The 26,467-nt window shown below is 42.2% G+C and overlaps 2 protein-coding genes across 6 annotated transcripts in view; both read left to right on the top strand.

Moving 5' to 3' along the window:
• The first annotated feature begins 10,716 nt into the window (after positions 1-10,716).
• LOC104876999 (toll-like receptor 12) lies at positions 10,717-16,731 on the top strand. Its single transcript, XM_010645281.1, is given in 5 exon segments — positions 10,717-10,753; positions 10,756-12,580; positions 12,582-13,264; positions 13,267-13,446; positions 16,583-16,731. Coding segments are annotated over 5 exon segments (2,874 nt in total).
• The window catches only part of Zscan20 (zinc finger and SCAN domain containing 20), a 24,414-nt gene continuing 14,623 nt past the window's right edge, over positions 16,677-26,467 (top strand). For 2 of the 5 annotated variants that reach the window (XM_010645217.2, XM_010645214.2), the window contains exons 1-2: positions 16,677-16,748; positions 23,316-23,837. In XM_010645217.2, the coding sequence (XP_010643519.1) occupies positions 23,424-23,837 (414 nt within the window). In that variant the 5' untranslated portion in view covers positions 16,677-16,748; positions 23,316-23,423. The other 3 variants (XM_033767616.1, XM_010645215.2, XM_010645216.2) reach the window with 3 other exon arrangements.

The raw sequence follows: 26,467 nt of genomic DNA, 5'->3' as shown, positions 1-26,467 counted from the left end.
TCCAACTCCCTCTTCCATCTTCTGGGACTTCATTGCTCCAAGTCTCCATTCCCCATCTGTTTCTGGGGAGTAGCCTGAGACCTCAAGCCTTTAGAGAAGAAGAAAGATCTTCTCACAGGGAAGTTTGAATCTTGCCACAGATCAGTTGGGGGAAGTAAGCTCATAACTATTGGGAAGGAGGTACCTGGGAATTCAGGTTCCTGGGGCTCCGGGAGGGAAATGTGGCTCAGGAAGAAGGAACAATGTGGGAAAATAAGCAGAGACATAGTGAGGTACAGCCTATTGAAGAAGTTCTGTGGGTGGTAGCAAGTGTTACACATGAGGACCTGATAGAAGATTGGGTTTGAGAGGAAGCCAGGACAAGATTATGACTGCAACGTATTTCACTGACACTCCTTGGTGTGCTGGAAAACTCAGAACCTGCCCTGAGATGATGTCCTTTCCTAGAAGACTTGACTGGACTCACCAGAAAGCTAGTGCTGCTGCCCCATACTTATCTCTGGAAATTCTGCCCAGCTGCCCTGGTTACATTCTCATCTGTTTTGCAAATCAATAAAAAATATCATCTTATTCTATGACTCTTTTTTTTGGTTCCTCTGGCTATCCTTGTAACACAGGAGATATCAGGAAACAAGGGCCTCTATTACTCAAGACAGCCTGAGAATTCCTCCTGACAGCACCACAGAGGTAATAATAAAAGCAAAATAACTTGCAGTCGAACTCCAATGGTCTCCTGGAAACCCCAAAGTGGAAGTGATAGCCAAGACTTCCTCACCTTTTGCAGAGGAGGAAAGTAACTACCTTGGGGACCTTGGCAGGACTTCTGCAATTCAGCATGTGGAGAATTAGGAGAAGGGTGAGACTCATATGCACAAAAACTGGATCCTTAGGATTAGGAAAGAGCATAATATGGTGCATGGTATGTTTTCAACAAATATTAGCTATTTCTATCACTAAAAAGGTTTCCTGGGAGCCAAAATGGGAGGAGTGAGAATTTCTGGGAAGTAGAGTATTGCTTGTTTTTATTGTATAAGATAATTACCAGGATATCTGCTAGTTTTTATGAAAAAATAACACTGGGATAAAAACTAAAGAAGCTCAGTCATTTGAACTCATGATGGTGGAGTTGAGAATGAAGTGTTTCTCCTTTTAATTTAGAATTCTAATATGGCTATGCAGTGGAATAGCTGAAAGTTTATTCTGAGTAGATATAATACTTTTGGATGAGTTGACAACTCATACCAATGACGATCACTTGGGTTTGTTGGGAGTCTTTTCTTCAGGAAGCCAGAAACAGTGAGTGTGAGGAAAAAAAAAAATAGCTGTGGGGACGGGGGCCTTAGAGACGATATGCTGAGTGAAGATCCACTGGGCATACAGGGAGGAGAGATAGGCAAATGGAGGGCGGGAGAGAAAGGCTCCTCCAGGAAGTGGCCCCTGAACCAACACAGACATCTATTTTCATTGTTTTTCTTTTATTATTTCATCTCATATTTTATGTATTCACAGGCTGGCTTCTCAGTTCTCTTTCTTCCTAGAGCAGATCTCTGGGAAGCCCTGGCCAGATGACAACGTGAGAATTGATGACTTTAGTTTTTCTACAGACCCTCACACTATAGCCCCGGGAGGAGATGGCGAAACCCTTATTCCCTGGAGTATGGGAATGGATGGGTCTTCTGGGCCCTTAAGAATTTGACTTCCCCTGGTTGGGGGTGGAAGGCACTTGTTGAAGAGGAACAGCAATGCTCAATAACAAGGCTGCACATGAAGAGGTCCGACAGGAGACTTTGTTCAGGAGACTTTATTCAGGAGAGCAGATGAGAGAGAGAGAGAGAGAGAGAGAGAGAGAGAGAGAGAGAGAGAGAGAGAGAGAAAAAAGAGGAGAGAGAGAGAGAGAGAGAGAGAGAGAGAGAGAGAGAGAGAGAGAGAGAGAATAAAGAAAGGATGGTCCTTTTATTGGTTTTGGGTTGGGATAGTGTATATGTGTGAGCAGGTGGGCTACTTTTAACCTATTGCAGGCCAGGTTGCCTATTAAGGACTTGGCCTTGCAGAAGCTAAGTTTCATTTTTCTAAACTATCGAGCCCTTGGGAAAAGGAAACTTAAGATAGTGGCATGGAGGCATGAAGAACCCGGAAATGCGGCCCGTAATGGCATCATCAGATCCCTAACACTTGTCACTAACATATCATCTCTACCCACCCTGATAATGGCCTGACAATGATCCCAGCTCTGCCACATGCCCGCTTGCTTGGCCTTAGAAAATCTCCTCCCTAGGTTTCAGTTTCCCCTTCTGAAAAGGAAGGCGTTGGACTTGTTGAACTCTGAGGGTCTTTTGGGTCCAGTCTGTAAGTCTCTGAGATCTCTGAAGGACTGCTGGAGAAAGAAGAGAGACAGGAACAGCAATTCTAAAGAATTTCCCATCAAACATTGCCTTCCCTTTGTCTTCCCAGTTGGAGAATTAGAGTAAACCAAGATAATTTTCTGGCTACCATAATAAGAGCAAACTATGGCAGTACAATTGTAGTATTTTCTTCCTTTCTACCTGACTTAAAATTACTCTTTCACATTTAAATAAGCAAGAGCCAGATAGGCAATCATCAAGAGGGCAAAGGTAGCAGTTTCCTATTCTTTACATAAATGCTCTAGAATTATGTCACAGTCAGACATGGACCTGGGCATCACTCTATATTACAATAATCTATTTTGTGTTCCTCTCCCCGTAGACTGAGGGCTCCCCAAGAGCAGTGATTATGACACATAGCTGTGTAATACCAATAAATATTAGATGGTTGAGGTGGCTCCTTTTCCATCCTTGACTAATGACCAGTTGAGAAATGTGCCAAAAGCTGATACTAGAGACTATGTCTTAGAGTTGCAGACATAGGGGCTTCCTAACAGTGAACCCCAGAGTTAGTTTTATACATTCATTTAAAGACAGTGAAGGGAACACATAGTTTCTCCTTGTGCATGGTCTGTCCTAACAAAATCTGGAACATGAAAGAGCAGATTAAAACACATACTCCCAATGGGAAAGGAAAGAGGAAGCCAGCAGGGTACCCATGGCTGTCCTCCTCAAACTCGTCATTAATGTAAGTCCTATTTCCTCCCAGAGGACATGTGCTGGGGTGAAGGTAAGCCGGGAGTTATACTGATAGAGTGTCCCTCACAAGGAAGAAACATCAGTAGTAAGGAGCATTCTCTTCTAACTGTGAATTCAATGACCTTCATACAGAGCTGTGGATATTTACCATCTTTTTGGCTGTCAACTATCCAAGTCCTCTTTCTATGTTTCTTTTAGGGGTAGAGGGATCACTCATGCATAGGGAAGCAGAGCCTCGTTTTCTATAGAGGAAGTGAAAAATAACAAAGTCTTGCCTTTTCAAATCCCTTTGAGCTGTAGTGAAGATCCATGGACTAGTATTTACCAGTCAGGTGCACCTAAGTCTGACTTTAAATTGTAAGATATGATTCAAAAGGCAAGAACTAAGGAGTCTCTCACTTTGATAATGAGACAGACGGGGAAGAAGGTGACAACACCTGGCTTTTAGTCTAGCAGCAGTTCTAGTCTAATTTCTGGGAGATTGTCAGGGTAGTTTAGCTCAAGTAGCAGCAGAAGTGGTGTCCCCACTAAGTCAATTCCATAGCATGACTTGGGGTGTTATTCCTGGCTGACCTCCACTAGGTCCGATTCTCAATCTACCTAAAGATTTCATGAGCTAACCATGGAATGAATCCTTTATATCCTTTATATAAGTATCTTTTCTGCTTCAATCAGCCAGAGTCAGATTCTATTGCATAGCATCAAACCTTGAGTGATACAGAGATTTGTACACCGAATTGTTATTGATTACAGATCCTCCAGAAAAGAGTGGTCTAAAAATTGGATATTTGGGCCTGTTTGGATCAGGAGCTGTAAAGATCCTTCTGTTAATGATGGGACTTTGACAGATCAAGAATACACTGGTGAATGCTTTAATTGATGAAATTAAAACGTTTAGTCACCCAGAATGAAGTGTTCATTAAAGGCAAGACTCTAGGGCTGAGAGGTCATTTCGGTATGACAGTGTGAGTGGCACAGAGATACCAGGGACTGTAAGGTGGGTGGTTGCTCCTAACTATGTTGTATAGGCTCATATTCTAACTCCAGCTCAAATGTCCACCTAAAAGCTAAGGACTTTTTATGACTATTATTTAGGAATCTCGGAGTTCTCACGGAGGTAGGACCAGAGTTCAGATCACAAGAACCTGGGGCCCAGAGTCAACCAGTGCAGGCTGGAAGTATGACAGGCCTGTTCTGTAGTATCTGGAGCCATGGAAGAGTTACAGCTTCTGTTGAAGGTGCCACCAAAGCAGAGAAGGAGGGGAGGAGTTATCCTGCTTCTCTTTTTCTCCTCCAACCTCTACACAAGAGTCAGAAAATACAACTTTCAGTCATCAGATTGCCTATGATAGAGAGCAGAGGAGCAAGAGAAAAATGGACCTGAAAAGTGGGAAAGACATCTTCTTGGTAGTCCAGAGATACTGAGGTTGAGTCAGATCCCAGTACACATGGAAAGCATTACAGAGATAAATGCAAGAGGATAATCAAATAGAGATAATGTTATGTTGATTTATGTTTGCAAAACCTAAGGGATAGATGTGGAAAAAGACTCAGGGTGCTAGACTAACAAAGGAACAGTATAATTTTAGATTGTACTGAATTTGTCAATATGAATGCATTTTCTAGAGAACCTTATTTCAGTAGGCTGATTTGAATACTCAGAGGGTTCTAACCATTTGATCGATTGGTTGGATGAATCTTGGACTAAATGATGGCTTATAAAACAAGATTAAGATATCAGAATTCCCTGAATTCTGAAATAGGGAGACTGGCATACTGGGTACATTTCTGTGTGCAATATTTTTCTTATTCCCAGAATGGAATCAAAAGACAATCCCTTTGTAAAGGTATTGACAAATACATTAGCAATGGGAGCATTGTTGTATTTGAACAGAATTGTTGTGGCTGTTCTTTGTGAAGTTAGGAACAGTAGTAAGATGCTAATTGAAAAGAGATCCCTGATTTTAATAGGGATAACAGGATCCTAAGGTGATAGACTCCAAGAAGTAGCACTTAACCAGCAGATGCATTATTACCAAAGAGGAATAGAAAAGGAGTTCAGATGCTAGAAGATAACAAATGCTCACTACTATCACTTTCTATCCATTGATAAATCCCTTTCTTTTAGTACTTAAACTTCAGTTTAAAGCCGTTAGTAACTAAAATATAACCAACAATTTATTGTCTCTTTTTCCTATTTGTTTAATGGGTCATTTTCCTCAAGATTGTATCAGTTATTCTCAACATTTTGATTATGTCATTCTTTTTTCTCCAGCTACAATTTATTGAATAGAGAATAACGTTGTCAGCAGATTAATGACATAATTTTGACCAGAACTGGATCACGCCCTGGTGCTATCCCTGGAGACACTTGGAGATAATTGAATAATCAAATTGTCCCCAGTTTGTACAGTAACATTCTCTGTGTGTGGGTCCTGGAATCTTCTCAAAATATCTGAGGAGTTTTGAAGAATGTCTTTATTGTTTCCATTAGGATTTTCCATAGTCTTCAGGTACCTTTGCTTCTTGGGGCTGGAATCTTCCATTTCTCCAAGAAAACTTCATGTGGGAAAGTGGTCTTTTGACACTGAGATTTTATACTACAAACTGGTTTCCCTCCAATGCCCTATTTCATCTATCTATCTGTCTATCTCTCTATCTATCATCTATTTTTAGTGCATGTTGGCAGGACATAATGATTACATTTATCATGGGGAGTTGGTACACAAACATAACACATCTTAATTCTTTTTATGGTTTTCTTTTTTTAAAAAATCTTCCTTAGGATTTCTTGAAATTCTTGGTGCTGTGTGTTTATGATTTTCATTAAATTTGGAAATATTTAGACTCTCATTTCTTCTTGTACTCTTTGTTTCTGTAAGACTCCAATTATAAACACATCAGATTTTTGATATGTCTTAAAGGTCACTGAGATAGTTTCATTTTTTTCTTCCTGTATCTTTCTTTGCCCAACTTAAGATAGCTCTTATTCTTAGGTCTTTTAATTCACTAATTACTTTCTCCTGCTTTAAATTTTATTCAGTGAAATTTTAATTTCAGGTTTTGAATTTTTCAGTTCTAGCAGTTTCATTTAGTTAAAAAATGTTCCTTTCTCTTCTTGTTTATGCTTTTCTCTAAATCACTGAGCATATTGCATATACTTACATTAGTTTGTTGCTTTTGATAACTTCATCATCTTTCATTTCTAAGCATATTTATATTGATTGAGTTTTTTTGGTTATGTGTCCATTTTCTGCTTTTTTACATGTCTCATAATTTTTATTAGGTGTGGACATTGTAAAGGTTACATTATAAACAAGCCAGGTTTTGTTGTTTTACTTTAGAGTACAGTATTGAAGTAGTTTGGGGAAGGCAGCCATTTGTGAGTTATCAGGATAACTCAAGACTTTTAAGTGTATAGCTGTAGACTAGTTTCATCCTATTGCTAACGTGTAACCTAATTGTTTCCTACTGATGCTCTCTGCTCATTTAACAATGTCCCTCATATCTAGCTGGTGGTACTTACGCTTCTCTCAACTTGAACTCTGAAAATTATCAATCTTATAGCTCCCGAAACATTATTCTTTACTTAGTCCTGTGGAATTTCATTCTAATTGTGTGTTCAGTCAAAAACCCAAAAGTGGGGATTTAGCTCAGTAGTTCCCTGCCTAGCAAGCCCAAGGTCTGGAGTTCAATCCCCAATATATAGTTTTTCTCTCTCTTTTTCTCTCTCCCCTTCTGTACTCTGACCCACAATTGACTGTGTTTTCTCAGCTCAGTAAGACTATTGTGCTCTGCCTTCTTCTTTCTTTACAGTGGGGATCAGTAAATACCTACAAGTGAAAAGTCAGGGCAACAATAGAGCTTGCCTGGTTTTTCTCCCTTCTCTTGGGGATTATTGTCTTACATTGTCTGTGATTTCAAAATATCTCCTCCAAAATCCAGATGCTGTCAATGTGATAGAAGTAAGTAGGCTCTTTAGTGGATGATAAGGCCATAAAGTCTTCTCTGAGAATGTGATTAAGGCCCAATAAAAGAAGCTTCATACAGTGTTCAGCCTTCTTGCCCTTCTACTTTCACCCATGTGATAACTCAGTGATCCTCCTCTCTTCTCTGGAGGATGCAGCAACAAGGAACCATCTTGGAAGCAAAGAGCAGCCCTCACCACACAACCAGACTTGCCAGTAGCTTAAACTTCCTAGCTTTCAGATGGTAAGAAATTAATTTCTGCTCATTATAAAACAGACTATTACAGCAGCACAAATGGACTGAAATAAATTCTTAATGTTTGACAATGGTTGTTTCATACATTTGATCCAGTTTTATAGATGTTCAAGGTAGGAGAGCTTGTTTGGTGTGAGTTATTGCATAACAGGAAAGATAGGAGTCTCTTTTTTTCGGTACTGGGGATTGAACTCAGGACCTTGTGCTTGCCAGGCAGGTAGGTGTAGCACCACTGAGCTACATCTTCAGCCCTAGGAATCTATTTTTTTTAGCTGTTCCTTTTGCAACCTTTTGAGGTAGTTGCCTGATTCATTTTCATCTTTTGCTGTTTGATTTCTAATGCAGATGTTTAAGGTTGTACATTTCCCCAGAACATTGCTTTAATTTTATCCTACAAGTTTTGCTATGTAGTAATTTTTCTTATGGTTCAATTAAAATATTCTCTAGTTTTCATTAGGGTTCCTTCTTTGACCCCTAGGTTATTTCCACAATTATTATATTCCACAGCTATGCATCATTTGTTGAGCACATGTATTGCAAATACCTTCTCTTGTGGGTGATTTTTCTTTTTTACTCTTTAAGTAATAGCTTTTAATGAACACAATTTCTTAATTTTTTTTTTGTACCAGAGATTGAATTCCAGACCTTGAGCTTGTGAGTCAGGTGGTGGCACCACTGAGCTAAATCCTTGGCCCTCTTAATTTTATTTTTCATTGAGTTTTTTGGTACTTTTTAGGTGTGCAGTATAGTTACATTCATCATTGGGATCTTGTACCTTTACATGATTTATCTTGGTTCTCATTTTTTCCCCATACCCCTGCCCTCCCTTCACCCCCAACCCTTCCCTATTTACAAAGACTTTGCTTCCATTTTTTCCTTGTCTCATATTTTTTCTTGTCCTTTATTTCCTTTCCCCTTCTCCTCCCCACTTCACCTACTTCTTTAGCCCTTTTCTTCCTATTTCACATTGTCAATTATTTACATTTTGTTTTTTCACACCAGAGAAACTATTCAGCATTTACATGTGTGTCCTATCTATTTCACTTGGGAGTATTGGCCCTTTTAATTTTAATAAAGTCCAATTATGAAAACATTTTTATGGCTAGTAACTTTTGTGGCCTACTTAGGAAAATTTTGCTTATCTGAAGACCATGAAAATATTTGATATTTTTACCTAAAAACCACTGTTTTATTTTTTAGTCTGGCTTACAGTGTATCCTGAGCTATTTAAAAACATTGTTTATTTTTATTATTTTAAAATATATTTTATAAGTACCCATTAACTTACAAGATATTGGATTTCAATGTGGTATTTTTATACATGTGTATAATAAATTATTTTCCTATTTGTCTCACCATTATCTTACATTGAGTTATTTTTGATGAAGATGTGTGGAATTAAACAGGTGTCATTTTACAAATCAGCTAACTAGATATGATTACATTTGTTTCTGACTATATTCTGTTCCATTTATCTGTAAATATTTTTGCCTTATTTTGCTTTAATTTTTTCCCCCAAAGTTCATTTCCTAACTCTCTGATGTCAGTATTGGTGCCTGCTTTAGTTTATCCCTCCTCATCTATTTGCTCTTCTCCATGGTGCTGAGCTCAGGGAAGTTGACCTGAATGTCTTACGTTAAAGTTTTCTGGTGTCTGATTCTGAGGCCAATGGAGGATTCTGGGAAGAGGTTAGAGGGAGTGAGAAAAGATCAGGACATTTAGGCTCTGTTTTCCCTCCTGTGAGGTTCCCTTGGGTTGGTTTTGTGACTTCACCAAATGTGACTGCTACTCTCAAGGCAGCAGAGCACATACATTTTCTCTCCTGAGTTGTAGTAACTTCTCCCCATCATTATTATCTTCAGTTCTACAAGAGGTGACAGTCCTAGGCTTGCTAAACCTGCTTGGGTTCCAGAATTATCCTTTAGTACCTCCATACTTGCTAATACCTTTGTGATCAGTCCCTTTGCAAATAAAATTCTTAGAAAATCCTAGTTTGAATGTGCTGTTGTCTATTGAGTCCCTAACTAATATGGTGATATATTAGAAAGTTTTAAAAAATGTATCTATTACTCAGCATTTTTGCTAAGTATTCTTTGATCTTAATAGAAATTCTGGGATTTCTTGTGTAAACAAACATATTATCTTATAAATGGTGACCTTTTTTGTTTCTTCCTTTAAAACACTCAATTTCTGTTCTTTATATTTCTTATTTTCTTGGCTTAAGCCTCCATTATGGTGTTGAACAAAATTAATATAGCTGTCTTATTACTGACTTTAAGTTGAATGCAGTAGGTTGTTCACTATTAAGCATTACATGTGTTGTAGATCTGTTGTAGATATCCTTTTGCAACTCAAGGAATTTTTCTTCTCTTTATTATTAAAAAATTATGAACAGATGTTGATTTGTACAGAATGTTTTACTGTTTATCCATAAAGCTCTGTTCTTTTTCTTTTCTTTTCTCCCTTGGGTCCTGCTAGTGCATGTCAAGGACAAAGCCATGGAGACCTTCATTTCTTGCCCCAGCATAGAAGGGCAGGAATGGAACCCTTGAGTACTCTCAGGTGAGGCTTGGGCTTTTTGGAATCTTCTGTGTGGAGACATCCCAAGATGTCTACAGCGGCATAATTTTGATCTACTATTTTGTTTTCAAAATATCTGCTTTTTTATTTACTTAAGAACTTATTTCCATTAGGAGTCACAGGAGAGGGCTGGGGCTTAGCTCAGTGGTTCTGCTGCCTGCTTTGCAAGCGCAATGACCTAAGTTCAATCCCTGGTGCGCGCACACACACACACACACACACACACACACACACACACACACACAGAAAGAAAAAAAGAAAAAAAAAAGTCAGAGGAGGAAGAGATAAAGAAAGTGAAAGCAATGTGGAGAGAAACCCATTCCATTTGTTATTTGGAGTGATCCTATGAAGCTGGGGTTAGTATGTCTAATTTATAAATGAGGAGCCTGAGGCTCAGAGGTAAAAGGCCCTCCCCAGGATTATGGCAGAGAGATGTCTTGGCTCCCTGGCTTGAAATTTTATGCTTAAAAACACTGCTTGCTTTCTTAGTACAGAGAAATGAGACGTGGGTTCTACCACTAGGATACTTCCTCTACCTCACCCTTGGAGCCTCAGCTGTAAGCATCTCCTCTGATTGTCTGTCCCTCTCATTCAGTTCCCCAGCAGTTCTACCACTGGAAAGCACTGTGGTCCTCTGACTCTGCTCCCAGACCTCCCGGGTGCACTGGAAAGGGCGTATCCTGCCACTGCTGTGAGTACTGGGTATGTCCATGTGTAGGAGGGTAGGGTCACCCTGGGATCCTCTCTAAAAAGGGAAAAGAAGTGAGCAGGGCTCCAATTCTGCTTCTCTGTGGACCAAGCTGGTGCCAAGATGGATAGGCACTTGCTGCTGTCTGATCTGCTCCTGATCCTCCTCTGACTGCTGGCTGGAGTGCTACCAACTGCCTGGTGACTGAAGGCTTCTGGCTGCCCGTGGTTTCCCACTTCTTCCTACTCTGCCCCTTGGACTCCAGGCTGCCCCTCCTTGCTCACTGCAATTCAGTGACCAACCTGACAAAGACCTTGCAAGCTGTGCCTCAGAGTGTGGAGGGGCTCTGCCTCGTTCGTTCTATTTCTGTTCTATCCCAGAATGCCTTCTCCACCTTGCCTGGGCTCAAGGTCCTGGGACTGAACCTGAAACTCACCCAACTCCTGCCAGAAGCTCTCCAGGGACTGGGGCAGCTGCAGGCACTCTCTTTCATATCTTTTCCTTCTAGCAAGGACTATTACCTATTTCTACCCTCTGATGCCTTTAGTGACCCGAGATCCCTCCAGAAACTCCAAATCTTGGGCCCCTGCCTAGACAGGAATTCCAGTGTTTGATTGCCCCTCAGTCTGCAACAGCTGGTTGTCAAGTACAGTTGCCTTCAGGATATGGGAGAGCTGGCTGACATCTTCCCAGATCTGGTACATCATCCCTGCTCTGGGAATCCCTGGGCCCTGAACATGTTGGATCTGTCAATGAACAAGAAGCTGGAGATGGCAAGACCCAGGGCCCTCCAGGGCCTCAAGGTAGGGACTCTATACCTGAACCACACAAAGATGGAGGCAGCTGCAGTGGTGGGACTGGGGCTGCAGAGGCTCAATGCTCTGTTCGTGGCATTTACTGCAATGGCTGAGATCCCTGCTGAGACAGTTGCCCACTTTGAGTTGCAAGAGCTGAATTTGGAAATGAATAAAGTAAGGGACTTAGCTCTGGAAGCCCTGGCTTCCTGCTACAGCCTGAAGGGCTTGAACCTTCAGTCTAATGACCTTACTAAGCTGCCACTGGGTTTCCTGGCAGCCATGCCCAGGCTTCAGAGACTGAACTTGGCCAATAACCAGCTACAGAATGCCGCACTGTGCCCGAGTGAGACAGAGGTTGTGTCTAGACTGTGGACCCTGAATCTGTTCAGGAATCAGCTGCGTACCCTGCTCCCAGCCACCTTCTCCTGTCTGCCCAACCTGCAGGAGCTGATTCTTCGGGGAAACCAGCTGATTTTATTGGACAGACAAGTATTCCAGGGCCTAGGGAGGATAGAGATCTTGGACCTGAGTAAAAATCCACTGGTAGAGCTGAGCGAGAGCTGGTTGGTTTCTCTGCCTGCACTGACCAGCCTCAGTCTGCTGGAAACCCAAATTTTGCTAAACTCAACATGGAGCTCTTGGGGTCCAGAGAGTCTGAACAACCTGAGGCTACATCTTCCCTCTGTCCCTGATGGGATGGCATTGTCCCTGCCCACGATGCTGACTAGCTTGGAGCTTCATGCTGGCTCAGGCACGAAGCATTGGAAGTTACCACCCAATGTATTTCCAGTCTTGCAGACCCTGACTTTAAAAGACTGGAGACTGCAGCTGGAGCCCCAGAACATCTTCAAGATTTTCCCTGCCCTTCGTCAACTCTTCCTGTTTGGCAGTAATTTGGAGGCCTTCTGCTTCCAGAACACCTCCAGGTTCTCCCTCTGGCCACTCCCTGGGCTCCAGTCCCTGAGGGTACGGGGGGGGGATGGGCACAGCCCCAGGCCCTGCTGCATCACAGGGCTTCCCAGTCTTCAGGACCTGAAGCTGGAGGCACTGTGGTCCAAATTCCAGCCCTGTTCAGTAAGGTTGGAGGAGCTGGTTGGTGAGCTGCCCAGGCTTAAGGTGTTGCAGCTGGCCAATACGGGGCTGGAGACGTTGTCAGCTGCTGCCTTCCAGGGCCTTAGCAGTCTCCAGGTCTGTGTTAGACATGGAGGATGGCTTTGTGCTAGATGGCAGCCTGTGGGAATACAGTCCTCAAATGCCTCAGTACATGTACATTATGTCTTCGTCCTTGGCCTGCCAGTGTGCCAATGCCTGGGTGGGATCCCGGCTGAAGCAGTCCCCCAGAACATACATGTGCATATCAAGAAATCAGCTGTGCCACTTAGAAGTAGGGGACTCATCCAAGAATCCCATTTTCCCCTTTCTCTGGAGCCCCTGCCCTGAGACCTTGGAGTTGGAACTCATTTTGGGCAGCTCTATCTTGCTGCTTCTGCTGATTTCTTTGCCCCACCTCTAGGGAGCCAGGAGCTCCTGGGTCCTCTATCTCCAGGCCTTGTCTAGGGCTTGGTTCCAAGGTCTGAGGGGTTGAAGGGATGAGGTCAAGAGGTTCCTCTACGATGTGTTTGTGCCACACTGCGGGCAAGACCAAGACTGGGTGGTGCAGGAGCTGCTGCCCTTTCTGGAGGGCTGCCCTTCCGCTGGCCAGGGACTGCGCCCCTGCCTCCCTGAGCGAGATTTTGAGCCAGGCAAGGACGTGGTCGATAATGTGGCAGACAGTATAGCAGGCAGCCGAGTAACACTCTGTGTGCTGAGTCATCAGGCCTTGCACACACCTCTCTGCCACCTGGAGCTCCACCTGGCCACCTCCCTTCTGCTGGCTGCCCACCTCCCCCAGTGCTGCTGGTGGTCTTCCTGGAGCGCATCTCCTGCCACCAGCTCCCTCGCTACCATAGACTGGCCTGGCTGCTCCGTTGAGACTATTGCTTGTGGTCCAAAGAAAATGAGGAGGAGGATGGCTTCTGGGCTTGGCTGAGGAGAAGGCTGGGGAAGCTTGGGTTAGGTAGGGTAGGGGCGCATGCGTTGGAAGTGGGGTGGGGGAAATCAGCCACACTGGCTGGGATAAAATATGCGCGAGTGAGTTGTGAGGTTGAACACAATTTCTAGGGTGCTGTGGGTGCAAGGAGGACCAAATGCTGGGAACACATCTTTGGGAGGCTCCAGTGGCCGAGTGAGAAAATTGGAAGATGGCAAGTGGCCATGTGGTATGCTAGGCGATCTCAAGGTCTTCAGTACATTATTATCTTCAGTACATTATTAAATCTACAAGGTGCTTGGCTCAATGAATTTTTTAAAAAATTGCAACCCACACTAGACACGAGATAAAGGGACTGCTGAAACAGAAATTGTAAATAAGGCAGGAAGGATTCATGAGGCATGGAGAGAAGGAAAGAAGGAAGGTGGGTTCTGGGGACTCCTAAACTGTGGAACTTGGGACGAGGCCAAATTCAACCACATCTGTAAATGACAAAGGATCCCTTCTGTAATCTGGGGTTAGAGAAGGGTTGGTGGCTGAGGACCAAAAAGCTGGCCAGAAGACAGCAGACTGGTCACCCCCAGTGGGAACATTAAGCTGTGTTCACATCTATTATACTTTTGAGCATGACAGCAATACTATCACTCTGAACACTTTTCTGAAGACTGCCTTCCCCCTTGGGAGCCTCCTAAGCATCCCTAAAGATTCAGCTCAGCCATCACTTTCTCTGGAAACCTTCCCAGGCCTCCAGCCCTAGAATAGCTGTTTCCCTAGGGATTTCTCAACTTTCTGCCCCTCTCTGTGGCACAGTACTGACCACAGACCTGGAAGCCCCTAGCGCAGTGGTCTCCAAAGTGGGGTGCACAGGGTGATCCATGAGCCCTTGGAAAGAAAATGTTATAACTTTCATTTTTCTTTATTTTAAAAAAACCTCACCTTATTCTAAAACTAGGCTATCTGCTTTGTAGCCGTGTAGATTTGGCATGTTACTTAATCTTTTTGTCCCATGGTTTCTTGTTCTGTAATATGGGAAAGCATTACACCCTCCTAAAAGGATTTTGTGAGGATTAAATCAGCTAATATGTCTAAAGCATGAGCAGCAGGACCTAATAATGCATACAAATATTCAATAAAATATATTATATGTGCACCATAAAATAAATGCACAGATGTCTGAAGTGTATGCTTCCAAACTCTTAGAAGTGTTTGATTGGGAAAGTTTTACTTATGGGAATGCGTGATTGGGAAAGTTTAGATAGCAAGGCCTGGGGACAGGAACCAGCTTTGTTTCATTCATCTCTATATACTTGGTGTGTAGTGGTGGCCGAGATGAGAGGGGGTTCTGATAAGTAACTGGACGGAATGTTTACAAACCAAAATCTCATGGATGCTGCACCGGCAAAAACCTAGGTCTGATTCAGGCTCTATTGTTTATTTCTGTATGACACTGGACAGGACACTTTGCCTCTTGGGTGACTTTCTTAGTTTTCCTCTTCTGTAAGCCAGGCTTCAATAACATGAAGGCCAAGGGAAACCACAGAACAGTTCCAGGCTGGATATAGGGTGAGGGGCGCCCTCTTGAGTCCTCGTAGTGTTTTTCTTTTTCTCTACGCGGAGGACCTCTATCCCTCCTCTTCAGGGCAGCTTGAAGTGGAAGTCCGTACCTAACCCTACCAAACTGCCTTCCCAACATTAGATCCTGACACTCTCTCAAATGTCTCCAACCCAGCTAGTGCCTCATACAACTGCACTGTCTCTCCCTTCCCAAGCCCTGTCCTTTCTCTGCCCGTAATCTCTTACTCATGAAGTGTCAGAAGGAGAGGAATCTTTAGAGGTGCATCGGAGGAGTTCAAACCCTGCCACTTACTCCCTCCATAATCTTAAGGAAGTCTCTTCATCTGAGCCACCATTCCCTCTTTGGAAATTGGGGAAACAATACTAACCTCATAGGGCTGTTGTGAGACTTCAACAGCAAGGTTGCTATTAGGTTTACTGAGTGAAACCACATGAGCTGTTACTATAAATACTCTGGAACATGGTTCACAGAAGAAAAGGAATTTCAACTGGGTTATTAAAACTGAAATACAAATTTCTCCCGATTTTAACACTAGCTAACATGTAGTTGAGCCCCTACCATAGGTTTGGCCCCTATCAATTTGCTCACAATTTCATAGCCATTAATAAAAATAACTGTAGCCAGTGGTGAGCTTTTCTTTACATACTTCCTCCCAGTTATTCCTCTCACCAATCGCACTAGGAAGATACTGTTATTATCATTCCCATTTTCCAGATGAGGAAATGGAGGCCCAAAGAGGTTGAGTGATTTGCTCAAGGTTTCACCATCAGTGCGTGGGCAAAACATACATCCTAATTAAAGTAAGTCTCAGACACATGCAGCTGGACTCGAGATTAGGCTTTAACTATATCATCTATGTATCATCTGTAGCTACTATATTATCAATTTCCTGCAAAGTACACTACTTGCATTTTACAGGTGGGAAAATTGGAGACAAAAGTAATGCAATTATTTGTTTAAGGCCTCACAGCTAGGAAGTAGGTGGGTTAGAGTTGGGATCCTCGTGACAACTACATTCTCAACCTCAGATTGCTCATATCTCAAAGTATTCACAGTGGTACAAAGCAAAGGCATATTGCAAGATTTTTCTGTAATAATTCGTCAAGTTCTATATAAATTGATTTACATAATAATGGCTAACATTCATTGCATATTATTAGGATTTGGGCCCGATTTGTTTTAGCATTATTTTCTCATTGCAACCTCACAAAAAACCAGAGACATGGATGCTATTATTGTCCTTATTTTTCAGTGAAGAAAGAGAGGTTTAAAATTCATCCAAATCCGTGCAATTTAGCTGTTTTAAGATCGAAGCTGCAACTGTCTGCTTGTCTCCTGGCCTCCAGCCTAGTCACCTCTAGTCACCCTCTTTCCTTTATTTTACTGTTTCTGCTCTCTCTGCGTTCCTTAATAGGCCCCGCTCCTTCACTCTGGTGTCCGCCCATTGGGCCGTGCTATTATCACGGAGCCAACGGAAAGGGTCCAGGTCTCAACAGGTCCCGCCCTAGGCATTGAACCCAGTCCGATTCGTCCCGGTGCCAGAGTTGTGAGAAGATGACACATCTATTGGTTGATGTTATCTTACAGGTTGCAAACGGAGGGAGCCACCCACCGGACTCGCGCGGCTCTTTCTGGGAGTTGTAGTCCCAAAAGCCCCGTTCCCGGGGTGGCGCAGCCCGGACTCCGCGTCCCAGCATTCCCTGCGCGCGCCCTGGAGCACTTCCGCCCTGTTGTGAAGTGGGTGTCTTGGTGGGTGAGTCCGGGTGGCGGCGGGGGCAGCCTAGACACAGGCACTGGGCTGGAGGCTTAGGAGGTGGTGGTGTCACAGGGGGCCAGGGAAGGTGAGAGGGGCAAAGAGGCATCTATACGGGGGTGGAGGGTGAAGGGCGGGCAGAGGATGCAGCGTCCGGAGATGGCAAGGTTCATAGAGGGGTCGGGGATGAGGAGAGAGAAGGGGAGAGGGGCCCGGGAATGAGGCAGGTCTTAGGAAAGGTCTGTAGGTGAGCAGGGAGAGGTTTAGGAGGCGGGAGAGTCATCTTAGAGTCTGGAAAGCACAGAGGGAATGACAGAGGGTTCTAGGGCCCTGGCAAGAAGTGAAGATGTGAAGGCCTAAACTGGAAGCCAGCTCTTAAAAATAGTGTTTCATTGCCTACCTACCCGCCTAGAACAAACATGCCTAATTTGATAGCCTCTTTAATGGTTGTTAGTTACTTCTAGCACCCAGTGGGTGGCACCGGCTATTGTGTGCTGCCCCAAACATGCACTTTCATTATGCCTGATGGAAATGAATGACACTGTCATCCCCCTTACCTTACCTACCTACTTTATCCGCTGATCCCTCTTCCATTTTTCCACATGGATGGATCCTCACATCTTTGTTTAATGTCTTGACTCTGACCCTTTCATGTTGGGTTTTGTCGAAGTCTCCTTTGCACTTTCACAGCATGGGCAAACATACCACAGCCAGTGTGATCTATTTAACTTACAAATCTGATTGTGCTTTCTCCCTCTTATAAACGTATCATCACATGTTGATTTAAATCCAAACATCTTAGTTTTTCTATCTAGACCCCTTTGTAGCCTAATCTTCATCCATATGGTGCTCCAGAGATATCCATTTCCCCCCTATTTTCTGGGTAGGCCATTTGGTTTACCACCATTATATATACTGTTTAATCTGCTTCGAATACCTTTTCCCCAGCTCTCTACTAAGAGACCCACTCTTCCTTCAAGTACCAACTCAACTGTTACATTGTTCAGTTCCCTTAAGCAGATTAAGTCATTTCTAACTCTCAGCTCCCATAACTTCTCTTACTCTCTGTACCACATTCTATCTTAAGTATCTTGTGATTTTAAAAAAAATTTCTTCCACTAGACTGAGGATCACTGTATAGGTACAGTGTGTGAGTCATCTTTATTTCCTCACTGCCCAGTCCAAAACAGTACACACTTAATGTAAGTGAAGTAAGTCAGTAAATACTTGATGAATGTGTGATTAGAGACCATTAGAGTAAGCTTTACTGTACTATGAGTGAAGAACAGTGGCTTTCCAGAGGCATGAGTTTCAGTGTTTTGCCTTCCAGAGTTGTTTGCCAATTCAGAGCCAATGGGGATTTAAACTAAGCATGGCAAGTAACTTGGAATATATACTTCCACTTCCCTTTCCTATGTGCCTGACAGTCTTGGTTTATTGTTAAAGTACAATATTCATTTGGAACTCAGATTCCTCAGCATAGTACTGTAGACAGCCACTTCTGTTTGACTGAAGTTCCTGCTTTAAGCAACTTACTTGCTCTCTGTAGTTTGAATCCTTATGTGTGAGATTGACCTGCTGTAAGCCATAGGTTGGGTCATCAGCCAAGTGGGTCTGAGAGCCACTGGGAACCATACAGTTTCTTTTTATTTAAAGGCCACAGACTAGTCTTGGCCTTTCCACTGGGTGTGGGGAGAATCTTCTTTTGCCATTCTACACACTGGGTTGGCTCCCCTTGTCCATATCCATACTCACAGCCTTAGGAGTCAAGATACTTTTCAGCTTCTCTGTGATTTTAAAAGGATCCTGATTTGGGTGGTTGTCAACACCCGTTCTTCATCTTTTTGGGGTGGGCTCTGTATTATTTCTAGATCTTCCTGGAATATTGGAAGAGACATTTAAGATCATTTAGCTAAAAGGTCACAGAGTGGCAGCCCATTGGGAATGACTTCAGCCATTATGCTTTATTTTGAGTTGGTTGCCAACATTTAAAAATTCACAGTTCTAGCTTTTGGAAACATTGGAAGGTCAGGGTACACTTTGGGTGTTTATTCCTCCTGGGACCTATAGCTGTTCACAGCTCCTGTCCACTTCACTTCACACATATACTCATTTGCATTTCATCTGTAGGCATATAAACTCATAACCACTGATTCTAGTTTCCCTTCCCTCTTGTTCTATACTAACATCATACTAACTAGGGAGTCTAAGTGACTACTGAGTAGGGTCAGGCTGTAAGCTGTTGTCTAAATAGGTAGTTGGTAGTCTACCTGAACTGTCCAAAGTCACACAGCTGATAAGTGGCAAGAGTGGAACTAGAACCCTAGTATTTTTACTCCTACCTTAATGTACTTTCTTTTCTTTTTTTTTTCTCAGTACTGGGTATTGAACTCAGTACCCTATACTTTGCAGGCAGGCATGGTGCCACTGAGCTACATCCCCAGCCCCCTTAATGTACTTTCCCCTCTCGTGTACCATGTTCCCAGAAGTTTGGATGACTAGCAGACCTGGAGGAGGCTCTATGATGTAAACAAAGTGGAGAATACTGGTTTTGGCCAGGATTCTAACTACCATTTGCTAGTTGTATAATCTTAAGTGAATCTTCATAGAATCTCAGTTTCTCTATATGTAACTGAGCATGTATCTACATTATTAATTATATAACTAAAGTGAGCCCAGAAGGTGAAACTCACATTTAGCCAAGAATTGCAGCTTGCAACTCTCTTGGCAAGGAGCCATTTCAGAACAACTTACTTTTAGTAAGTTGTAACACACTTGCTTTTAGTAAGCTAACCAGCACAGTCAGGTTTTCTTGTGTGAACATTAGCTGAAAGAATTGGACTGTTAGGGACTGTACTGTATGAAAGACAGTTCACTCACATTCAGTGGAAAGAGACACTTATGGGAACTAAGACCAGACTGGGGAATAGCACAGTCATGGATATCAGCACCACGTACTCACAGTTGAACAGACACATGGTGAATAGAACAGGCTGTGCTGTTTAAATTTTGCTCTTTTGCCTTTCTGGTCTTTGCAGTTAGTGAAAGATACAGGTCAGTGAAATGCAACGCTGCACAAATGATACTCTACTTACCTGGAGCCTGGAGGATTTGGTGAGAATCCCAGTGTAGAACACTTAGCACTGTGCCTGGCACTCAGTGAGTCTACTCTTGAAGGTTGTTGATCCTAGTGAGGCCTGGGTTTCCTGGTAGCTTCAGGACTGAGGAATGACATTTTCTCATGGCCACCTCATGGTGGCTGACTGTGTTGACCTCTCTATTCACAGTAGGTTGCTATCCATGTTGTTTAAGGAAGGAGTAGAAAAGATTGACATAGAGTCCCTAGGCTTTCTGATTTCTATTTGAAACTAACCTTTGGACTTTTTGGGTCTTCCCAAAGGAAGATACCTTTTATCTGAAACTCTGGGCTTTGGACCTGGTGGGACTGCTATTGCCTGTTTTGACACACTGTTCTCTGTGCAGGAAAACAGATGTTCTTCATTTGTTTACTCATTGTCTCATAAGACTGTAGCTTTCATGACAGGGATTGTTTGTCCCAGTTACTGTTGGGTCTGTAGCTCTTGGTAAAGTGGAGTACATACTGGATACTGTGTGAATGACTAGTAAACTGGGCCAGACCAAATGTATCTGGTCTAGTCCACCAGTAAAGCAATAGTTTAAAGAAAAATTACAAAAGGTTAATTCTTTAGTTTAATACACATTGTGTATTTTCCATAGCCCATTGGGCTCTTGATATACTGGATTCACCATTTTAATAAAAGGCAACACAACTTTTTTTTTTTTTTATTGAGTTTATTGGTACATTTAGGGATACAGTACAGTTACATTCATTGTTGGGATCATGTACCTTTACATGGCAAGTCTTGATTCTCATTTTTTAATGGCCCTGCTATCAGATATTGAGTTGAGGACCGGATGCAGGATAGAGTAAGATAATTACTGGTTCTTTCAATCTAGTGTAATGAGGCTGTCAGATGTAGGAATAAGTAACTATAATAGTTTAGGATAGCATATATTTTAGAGGTATGTAGCAGCCATTACAAAGGAAGAAAGGATTAGGGAAGCAATTTTTGGAGAGCAGGGAAGGGCACAGGGCATGACATGAGTGTGTCAAGACACTTATCAGAGGAAGTAACCTTTGGGCTGGTCAGGAAGGATGATCAGGAAGTTGCCTGGTAGCCATGTGTTGTGCTCCCAGCCTCTTCCTAAGTATGTGAAGGCATTTAGGACAGTCAGATAGCCTAAAATGCAAAATGCTACCCTCCCTCCACTCATAGTTTAGTTGTGTTATTGCCACTTAGAAGCAGCTTGTGGCCTTCTTTGAGTGGGTATGTTTTATGTCATGTTAACTTGTCTCAGAGAGCTTATTTTCTCAGACAGTCCAGCATGGGCACCATCAGGGAGGCTGTAATCTCCTTGGGGACACATGTAGATGCATCCCTCTTATACAACACAGAAAATGTTACATGTCATGGAGAAATGGACATGAAGAGAAGAATTCCTTCTGGCATGACCAGGAAGGTCATTTATTCTTTTTAAAAATCTACTGTGCATAGAAAGTGATTAGTCCCAGTCCTTGCTTCATGACACAGCATCATTAGTTGATCATTCATGCCTTCACTATTTGTTGAATGCTTCCTCTGTGTGCTGAGCGCTGTACTGGATCCCTCTGGAAGCTTATGATGTAGTGGATGAGATAATTACAATGAAGAATGGTCAGGGTTATGGTAGAGAAAACATAAGATGGTGTGGAAGTTCGTGTCTGAGGATGGAATCTTTTTTCAGGAAACAGGGAAGTTATTTCAGAGACCTAGCTAGGTGAGGAAGGGAGAAGACTGCAAAGGAGAATACAGCATGGTGGGAGAGTTCTGCAAGTTAAATGTTGGAACTGCAATTGTGTAGTTGGACCTCCTGAACCAATGGGAGCGCGATAAAGGGATGAAGTTGAGCACTTGGGCAGTGTTTGCATTTTATCCTGAGTGAAAAGATCGCTGAAAGGTATTTTGTAGGGGAGTAATGTGGTCACATTTTGATCTAATCTGGTGTGCAATGAGTGGACTGGAGATTGGGGTAAGGGAAATCAAGGCAGGCTAATCAAGTGCAGGATAGGGTGATTCTCTGGACTAGGGTGGTAGCAATGGGGATGCAGATGCTAAGAGGTGATAAAGCGGCTGTGGGGCATCTTGGAGAAAGAGGATGGCCAGGTTTCTGGTGTGGGCCATTTGACAGAAGGTGGTACCTTCACTGAATGCGGATCCCTGGAAGATGAACAGCTTGGCAAGAGAAATAGATTCGGTTTTTGACTCATTGAGTTTCAGGTACCTGAGGGATACCTAATGAAAGTGTCGTATTTATGGAAAGGATACTCAGTGGAAGTGCAGGTATTTGGATGTTAGAGTGGAGACAACCCTGGCTGGAGTTTTGAGTCATTAGTTAGACATCATATTACAGTGATACATGCATATTGATGTTTATAGCGGCACAATTCATAATAGCTAAATCCTGGAAACAGCCCGTATGTCTGTCAACAGACTAAAGAAAATGCAGTATTTATACACTAGAAATACTACTTGGCTATAAAGAAGGATAAATTCGAGACATTTGCAGGAAAATGGATATACCTGAAAAATATAATGTGAAGTGAGATAAATCAGATACACAAGGTTTAAATACTATGTGGTGTCTCTCACTTGAGTAAGGCAAAATAAAGATTTGATAGAAGGAAACAGGGAGCTAGATATTTTGCAAATGGGAAGGAGTCTAAGAGACCAAGGGCAAGGGAACAGGGGAGGAGAAGGGAAAGTAAAAAGATTTAAGTTGTGTTATGTGCATGTATCAAATATGCATAATGACTGTCAACATTATAGGTCATAAATATGAAGTAATAATAAAAACGGGGAATGGGGATTTATAGACAGAGGGAGGGAGATGGGTGGGGATGGGAAGGAGAATAAAAAAGAATCAAGAGATGTCATATACATGTATCAACTCTCTAAGATGATTGAAAACTTCATGTATTGTAAACATGTACTAATAAAAAAAATGATGGTGAATAATGCCAAATGCGTGGAAAGACTGACAGCATAGAATGCGAAAGGGATTTTGCAAGGAAAGCACCCAAAATTTAAGGTCTAGAAGAAAAGCCCTTATGGAGGGGGTGATATTTAAAACTCAACTTGAGGGAAGGACAGACTTTGGACATGTGGAAAAGAAAGGCCACAGGTCCAGATCATGGTTTCAAGGCCAGATTCTGGAGGTCTGGGATGCTAGGCTGAGGTGTTTAGGCATGTCCCAAAGGATTTAGCACTGCTTTCTTTTTCCAGAGTGAGCTGGCTGCTTGCTTTGTTCCAGGCTGCAGTCTCACTCTCTGCCTACAGGAAAGGCACGTTGCTAAGTCCTCTGTACCTTGCAAAGGCAATGGATGGTATAGATGTGTGTGTGTGTGTGTGTGTGTGTGTGTGTGTGTTTGTGTGCGCGCACGTGCACGTAAAATGAAGCTCTTAGGTCCTATTGCTCACTCTGTCTTTTGTTCTTTTGCATTGACAGCCTTGGGGAGCAGCCTGCCTCTCAGAAGCCCCTTGAAGGACACACCACAGATGCCAGAAGTCATTGAATGAGGACAGCTCAGCTGAAGTGAGACATCCAAGCTAGACAATGGCTGTGGCCCTGGAGTCTGAGGTCCAGGCATTTCCCCCACCAGAGCCTGATGACCTCCTGATTGTGAAACTGGAAGAGGACTCATGGGGATCAGAACCCAAACCCCTGAAGGACTGTGACCCTGTCCCTGGTCCTGAGGCTTCCCGTCGGCGCTTTAGGCAATTCCAATACAGGGATGCAGCTGGACCCCATGAGGCCTTCAGCCAGCTCTGGGCTCTGTGCTGTCATTGGCTGAGGCCAGAGATCCGCCTCAAAGAGCAGATCTTAGAGCTGCTGGTGCTGGAGCAGTTTCTAATCATCTTACCCCAGGAAGTGCAGAGCTGGGTGCAGGCGCGCCACCCTGAGAATGGGGAGGAGGCTGTGGCCCTGGTGGAGGATTGGCACCGAGAGGCCCAAGCTGCCCAGCAGCGGGTGAGGCAATAGTTGCTCTCCAAGAAACCAGCCAGGCAAGGCAGGAGAGCTGTCATTAGGTTATAATTACCCCAAATCATAATAGTAATTATTATTATTGAGTAACATTGTCTGAGCACTACACTAAAGCAGGAACTGTTAGAATTGCTTTCTACGTATTAACTGTGTCCTGTAAACAATTTAGTGAGATAGGTACTTTATCTTCATTTTACTAATGAGGAAACAGTGGCAGAGAAAAGAGGTAATTTGTTCAAGATTGCACAGATGTGAGATAGAAGAACCAGGATTTGAGCTCCAGCAGTTTGAACTGTTAGCCACTGCTCCAAAGTGCCTGTCAGTACCATACTGAACAGTATGGTTAATCTGTATTATTTTTAATGTGTAACGCAATCTTTTTACATACATTATCTTTTTGGATGCTCATAACAGTAATGTAAATAGATATAAATCGTAATATTTTCCCCAATTTTGAGATTAAGGCTCTAAAAGTCAGAGGGCTCTCAAATGTCATGGTGAGCAAACCAGAGCCTAACCCTTAGGATCCAGAGTCATTATTCTTTCAGAAAGATGTTTCACCTGCCATCCATGGGAAGGAAAATACCAAATGATTTTTTTTTTTTTTGGTACCAGAGATCGAACTCAGGACCTTGTGCTTACAAGGCAGGCGGCGGCACCACTGAGCTAAATCCCCGGCCCCCAAATGAGGTACTAACTGACTCTTTTGAGCACTCATGTGTCAGACACTGTTCTCAGCTTTTTATTTTTTTATTTTTATTTATTTTTTTGGTTTTTTTGAGACAGGGTCTCACTGTATAGTTGAGACTGACCTGGAACTCACTATGTAGCCCAGGCTGGTCTCGAACTCACAGTGATCCTCCTGCCTCAGCCTCCCAAGTGCTGAGATTACATGTTCTAAGCTTTTTATATGTATCCCTCATCTAATCAACCCAGCAATCCAGGTAGATACTATTATCATTGCCCTTTTTCAAGTGAGGTAACAGACAAAGACAGGTAAGTAATTTAATTTGTTCAGGTTTATATAGGTGCCAGAGCTGAGAAAAAGGGAGTGAACATCTTGTGTATTTAGCACGTACAATTTGAACAATTAACGAGCAGCCCTGAAGGCCTGTGATATATAATTTTACTTTGACAGATTTTGAATCCCAGCATATGTAGAACAGGTCCTTTTAGTTGGCTGTGGATTAAGCCAGCCCCCTGTAAACTTCATGTTAACATAACCCTTTACTCTGTACTTGTAATAATCGAAATTCTTGTGATACTATATTAATCACATTTTTTTGGGAGAAGTGTTAGGCTTTAAGCATTAAGAAGAATGTTAGATGTGAGATTATTGTAGCTGTTCTTGATCATGTCGAGGAAGCTCCTATCTAGTTCTACTTTGTTGACAGCTTTTATCACAAATGACTGTTGGATTTTGTCAAATACTTTTTCTATATTTATTGATGTACTCATATGATTTTTTTTACATCTATGTTGGTCTGTAGTATTGTAATGTCTTTGTCTGATTTTGGTATTAGAGTAATGATGGCCCCACAGAATGAGTAAGGAAATATTCCTTCTCTTTTGTCTTCTAGAAGAGACTACAGAGAAATGATATAATTTTTTTCCTTAAATGTTTGCTAGAATTCACCAGCGAACCTGTGAGCCTTGTGTTTTCTGTTTTGGAAGGTTACTTATTATTAATTCAATCTTTAAAGCTCTTTGGATTATCTTTTTCTTCTTGTGTGAGTTTTAGTAGAGTGTGACTTTCAAGGAATTGGTCCTTTACATCAGGATTATCAAATGTATGGGTATAAGATTATTTATAATACTCCTTTAATATCATTTTAATAACCTTGCATTTGGTGTTATGTGTGTATTTTGGCCATTGTGAGAACCTTGGGATTTGTGGTAATGTACTGTCATTTCTGATATTAGTGATTTGTGTCTTCAATCTTTATTTTCTTAGTCTGATTATCACTGGCACTGCTTTTGCTCTATCTCATAGTTTTTGTAAATTGTGTTTTCATTTTCATTTAGTTCAAAATATTTAAAATTTTTCTTGAGGTTTCTTCTTTAACTCATGTATTATTTTGATATATGTTTTTTGGTCTCTAAGTATTTGGGGATTTTCTAGCTACGTATTTTTCTGATACTAATTTCTAATTTAATTCCACTGTTTTCTGAGAGCAATTCCACGGTTATTTGAAATTTGCTAAGGTGTTATGGCCCAGAATATTGTATGGCAAGTAATATTTTGTGTGCGCTTGAGAAAAATGTGTATTCTGCTGTTGTTGGATGACTTCATTTATGTCAATTATGTCTCTTCTCTTTTACCCGACTCATGTGTCTAATTCCCCTCCCAGAATGTTTAGTTTAATTGTGCCTTTACTAATTTTCTGCCTGCTAATATTTCCATTTCTAATAGAGGGATTTTAAAGTTTCTAATTATAATAGTGAATTAATTTGTTTTTCCTTACATTATGTCAGTTTTTGCCTACATGTAATATTTTGATGCTGTGTTGTTAGAGGAGTATGAAAAATTAATTGTATTAAGGATTGTTATATCTTGGAGTATTGACCCATGCATCATTTGTAATGCCACTTTAATTAATACATTAATTTCTTTA

Source organism: Fukomys damarensis, unplaced genomic scaffold (genome assembly GCF_012274545.1).
Source record: "Fukomys damarensis isolate Sample0158 unplaced genomic scaffold, DMR_v1.0_HiC HiC_scaffold_23, whole genome shotgun sequence".
NCBI lineage: Eukaryota > Metazoa > Chordata > Mammalia > Rodentia > Bathyergidae > Fukomys > Fukomys damarensis.
Note: the sequence above shows the minus strand (reverse complement) of the source record. Positions and strands in the feature narration are given on the sequence as shown.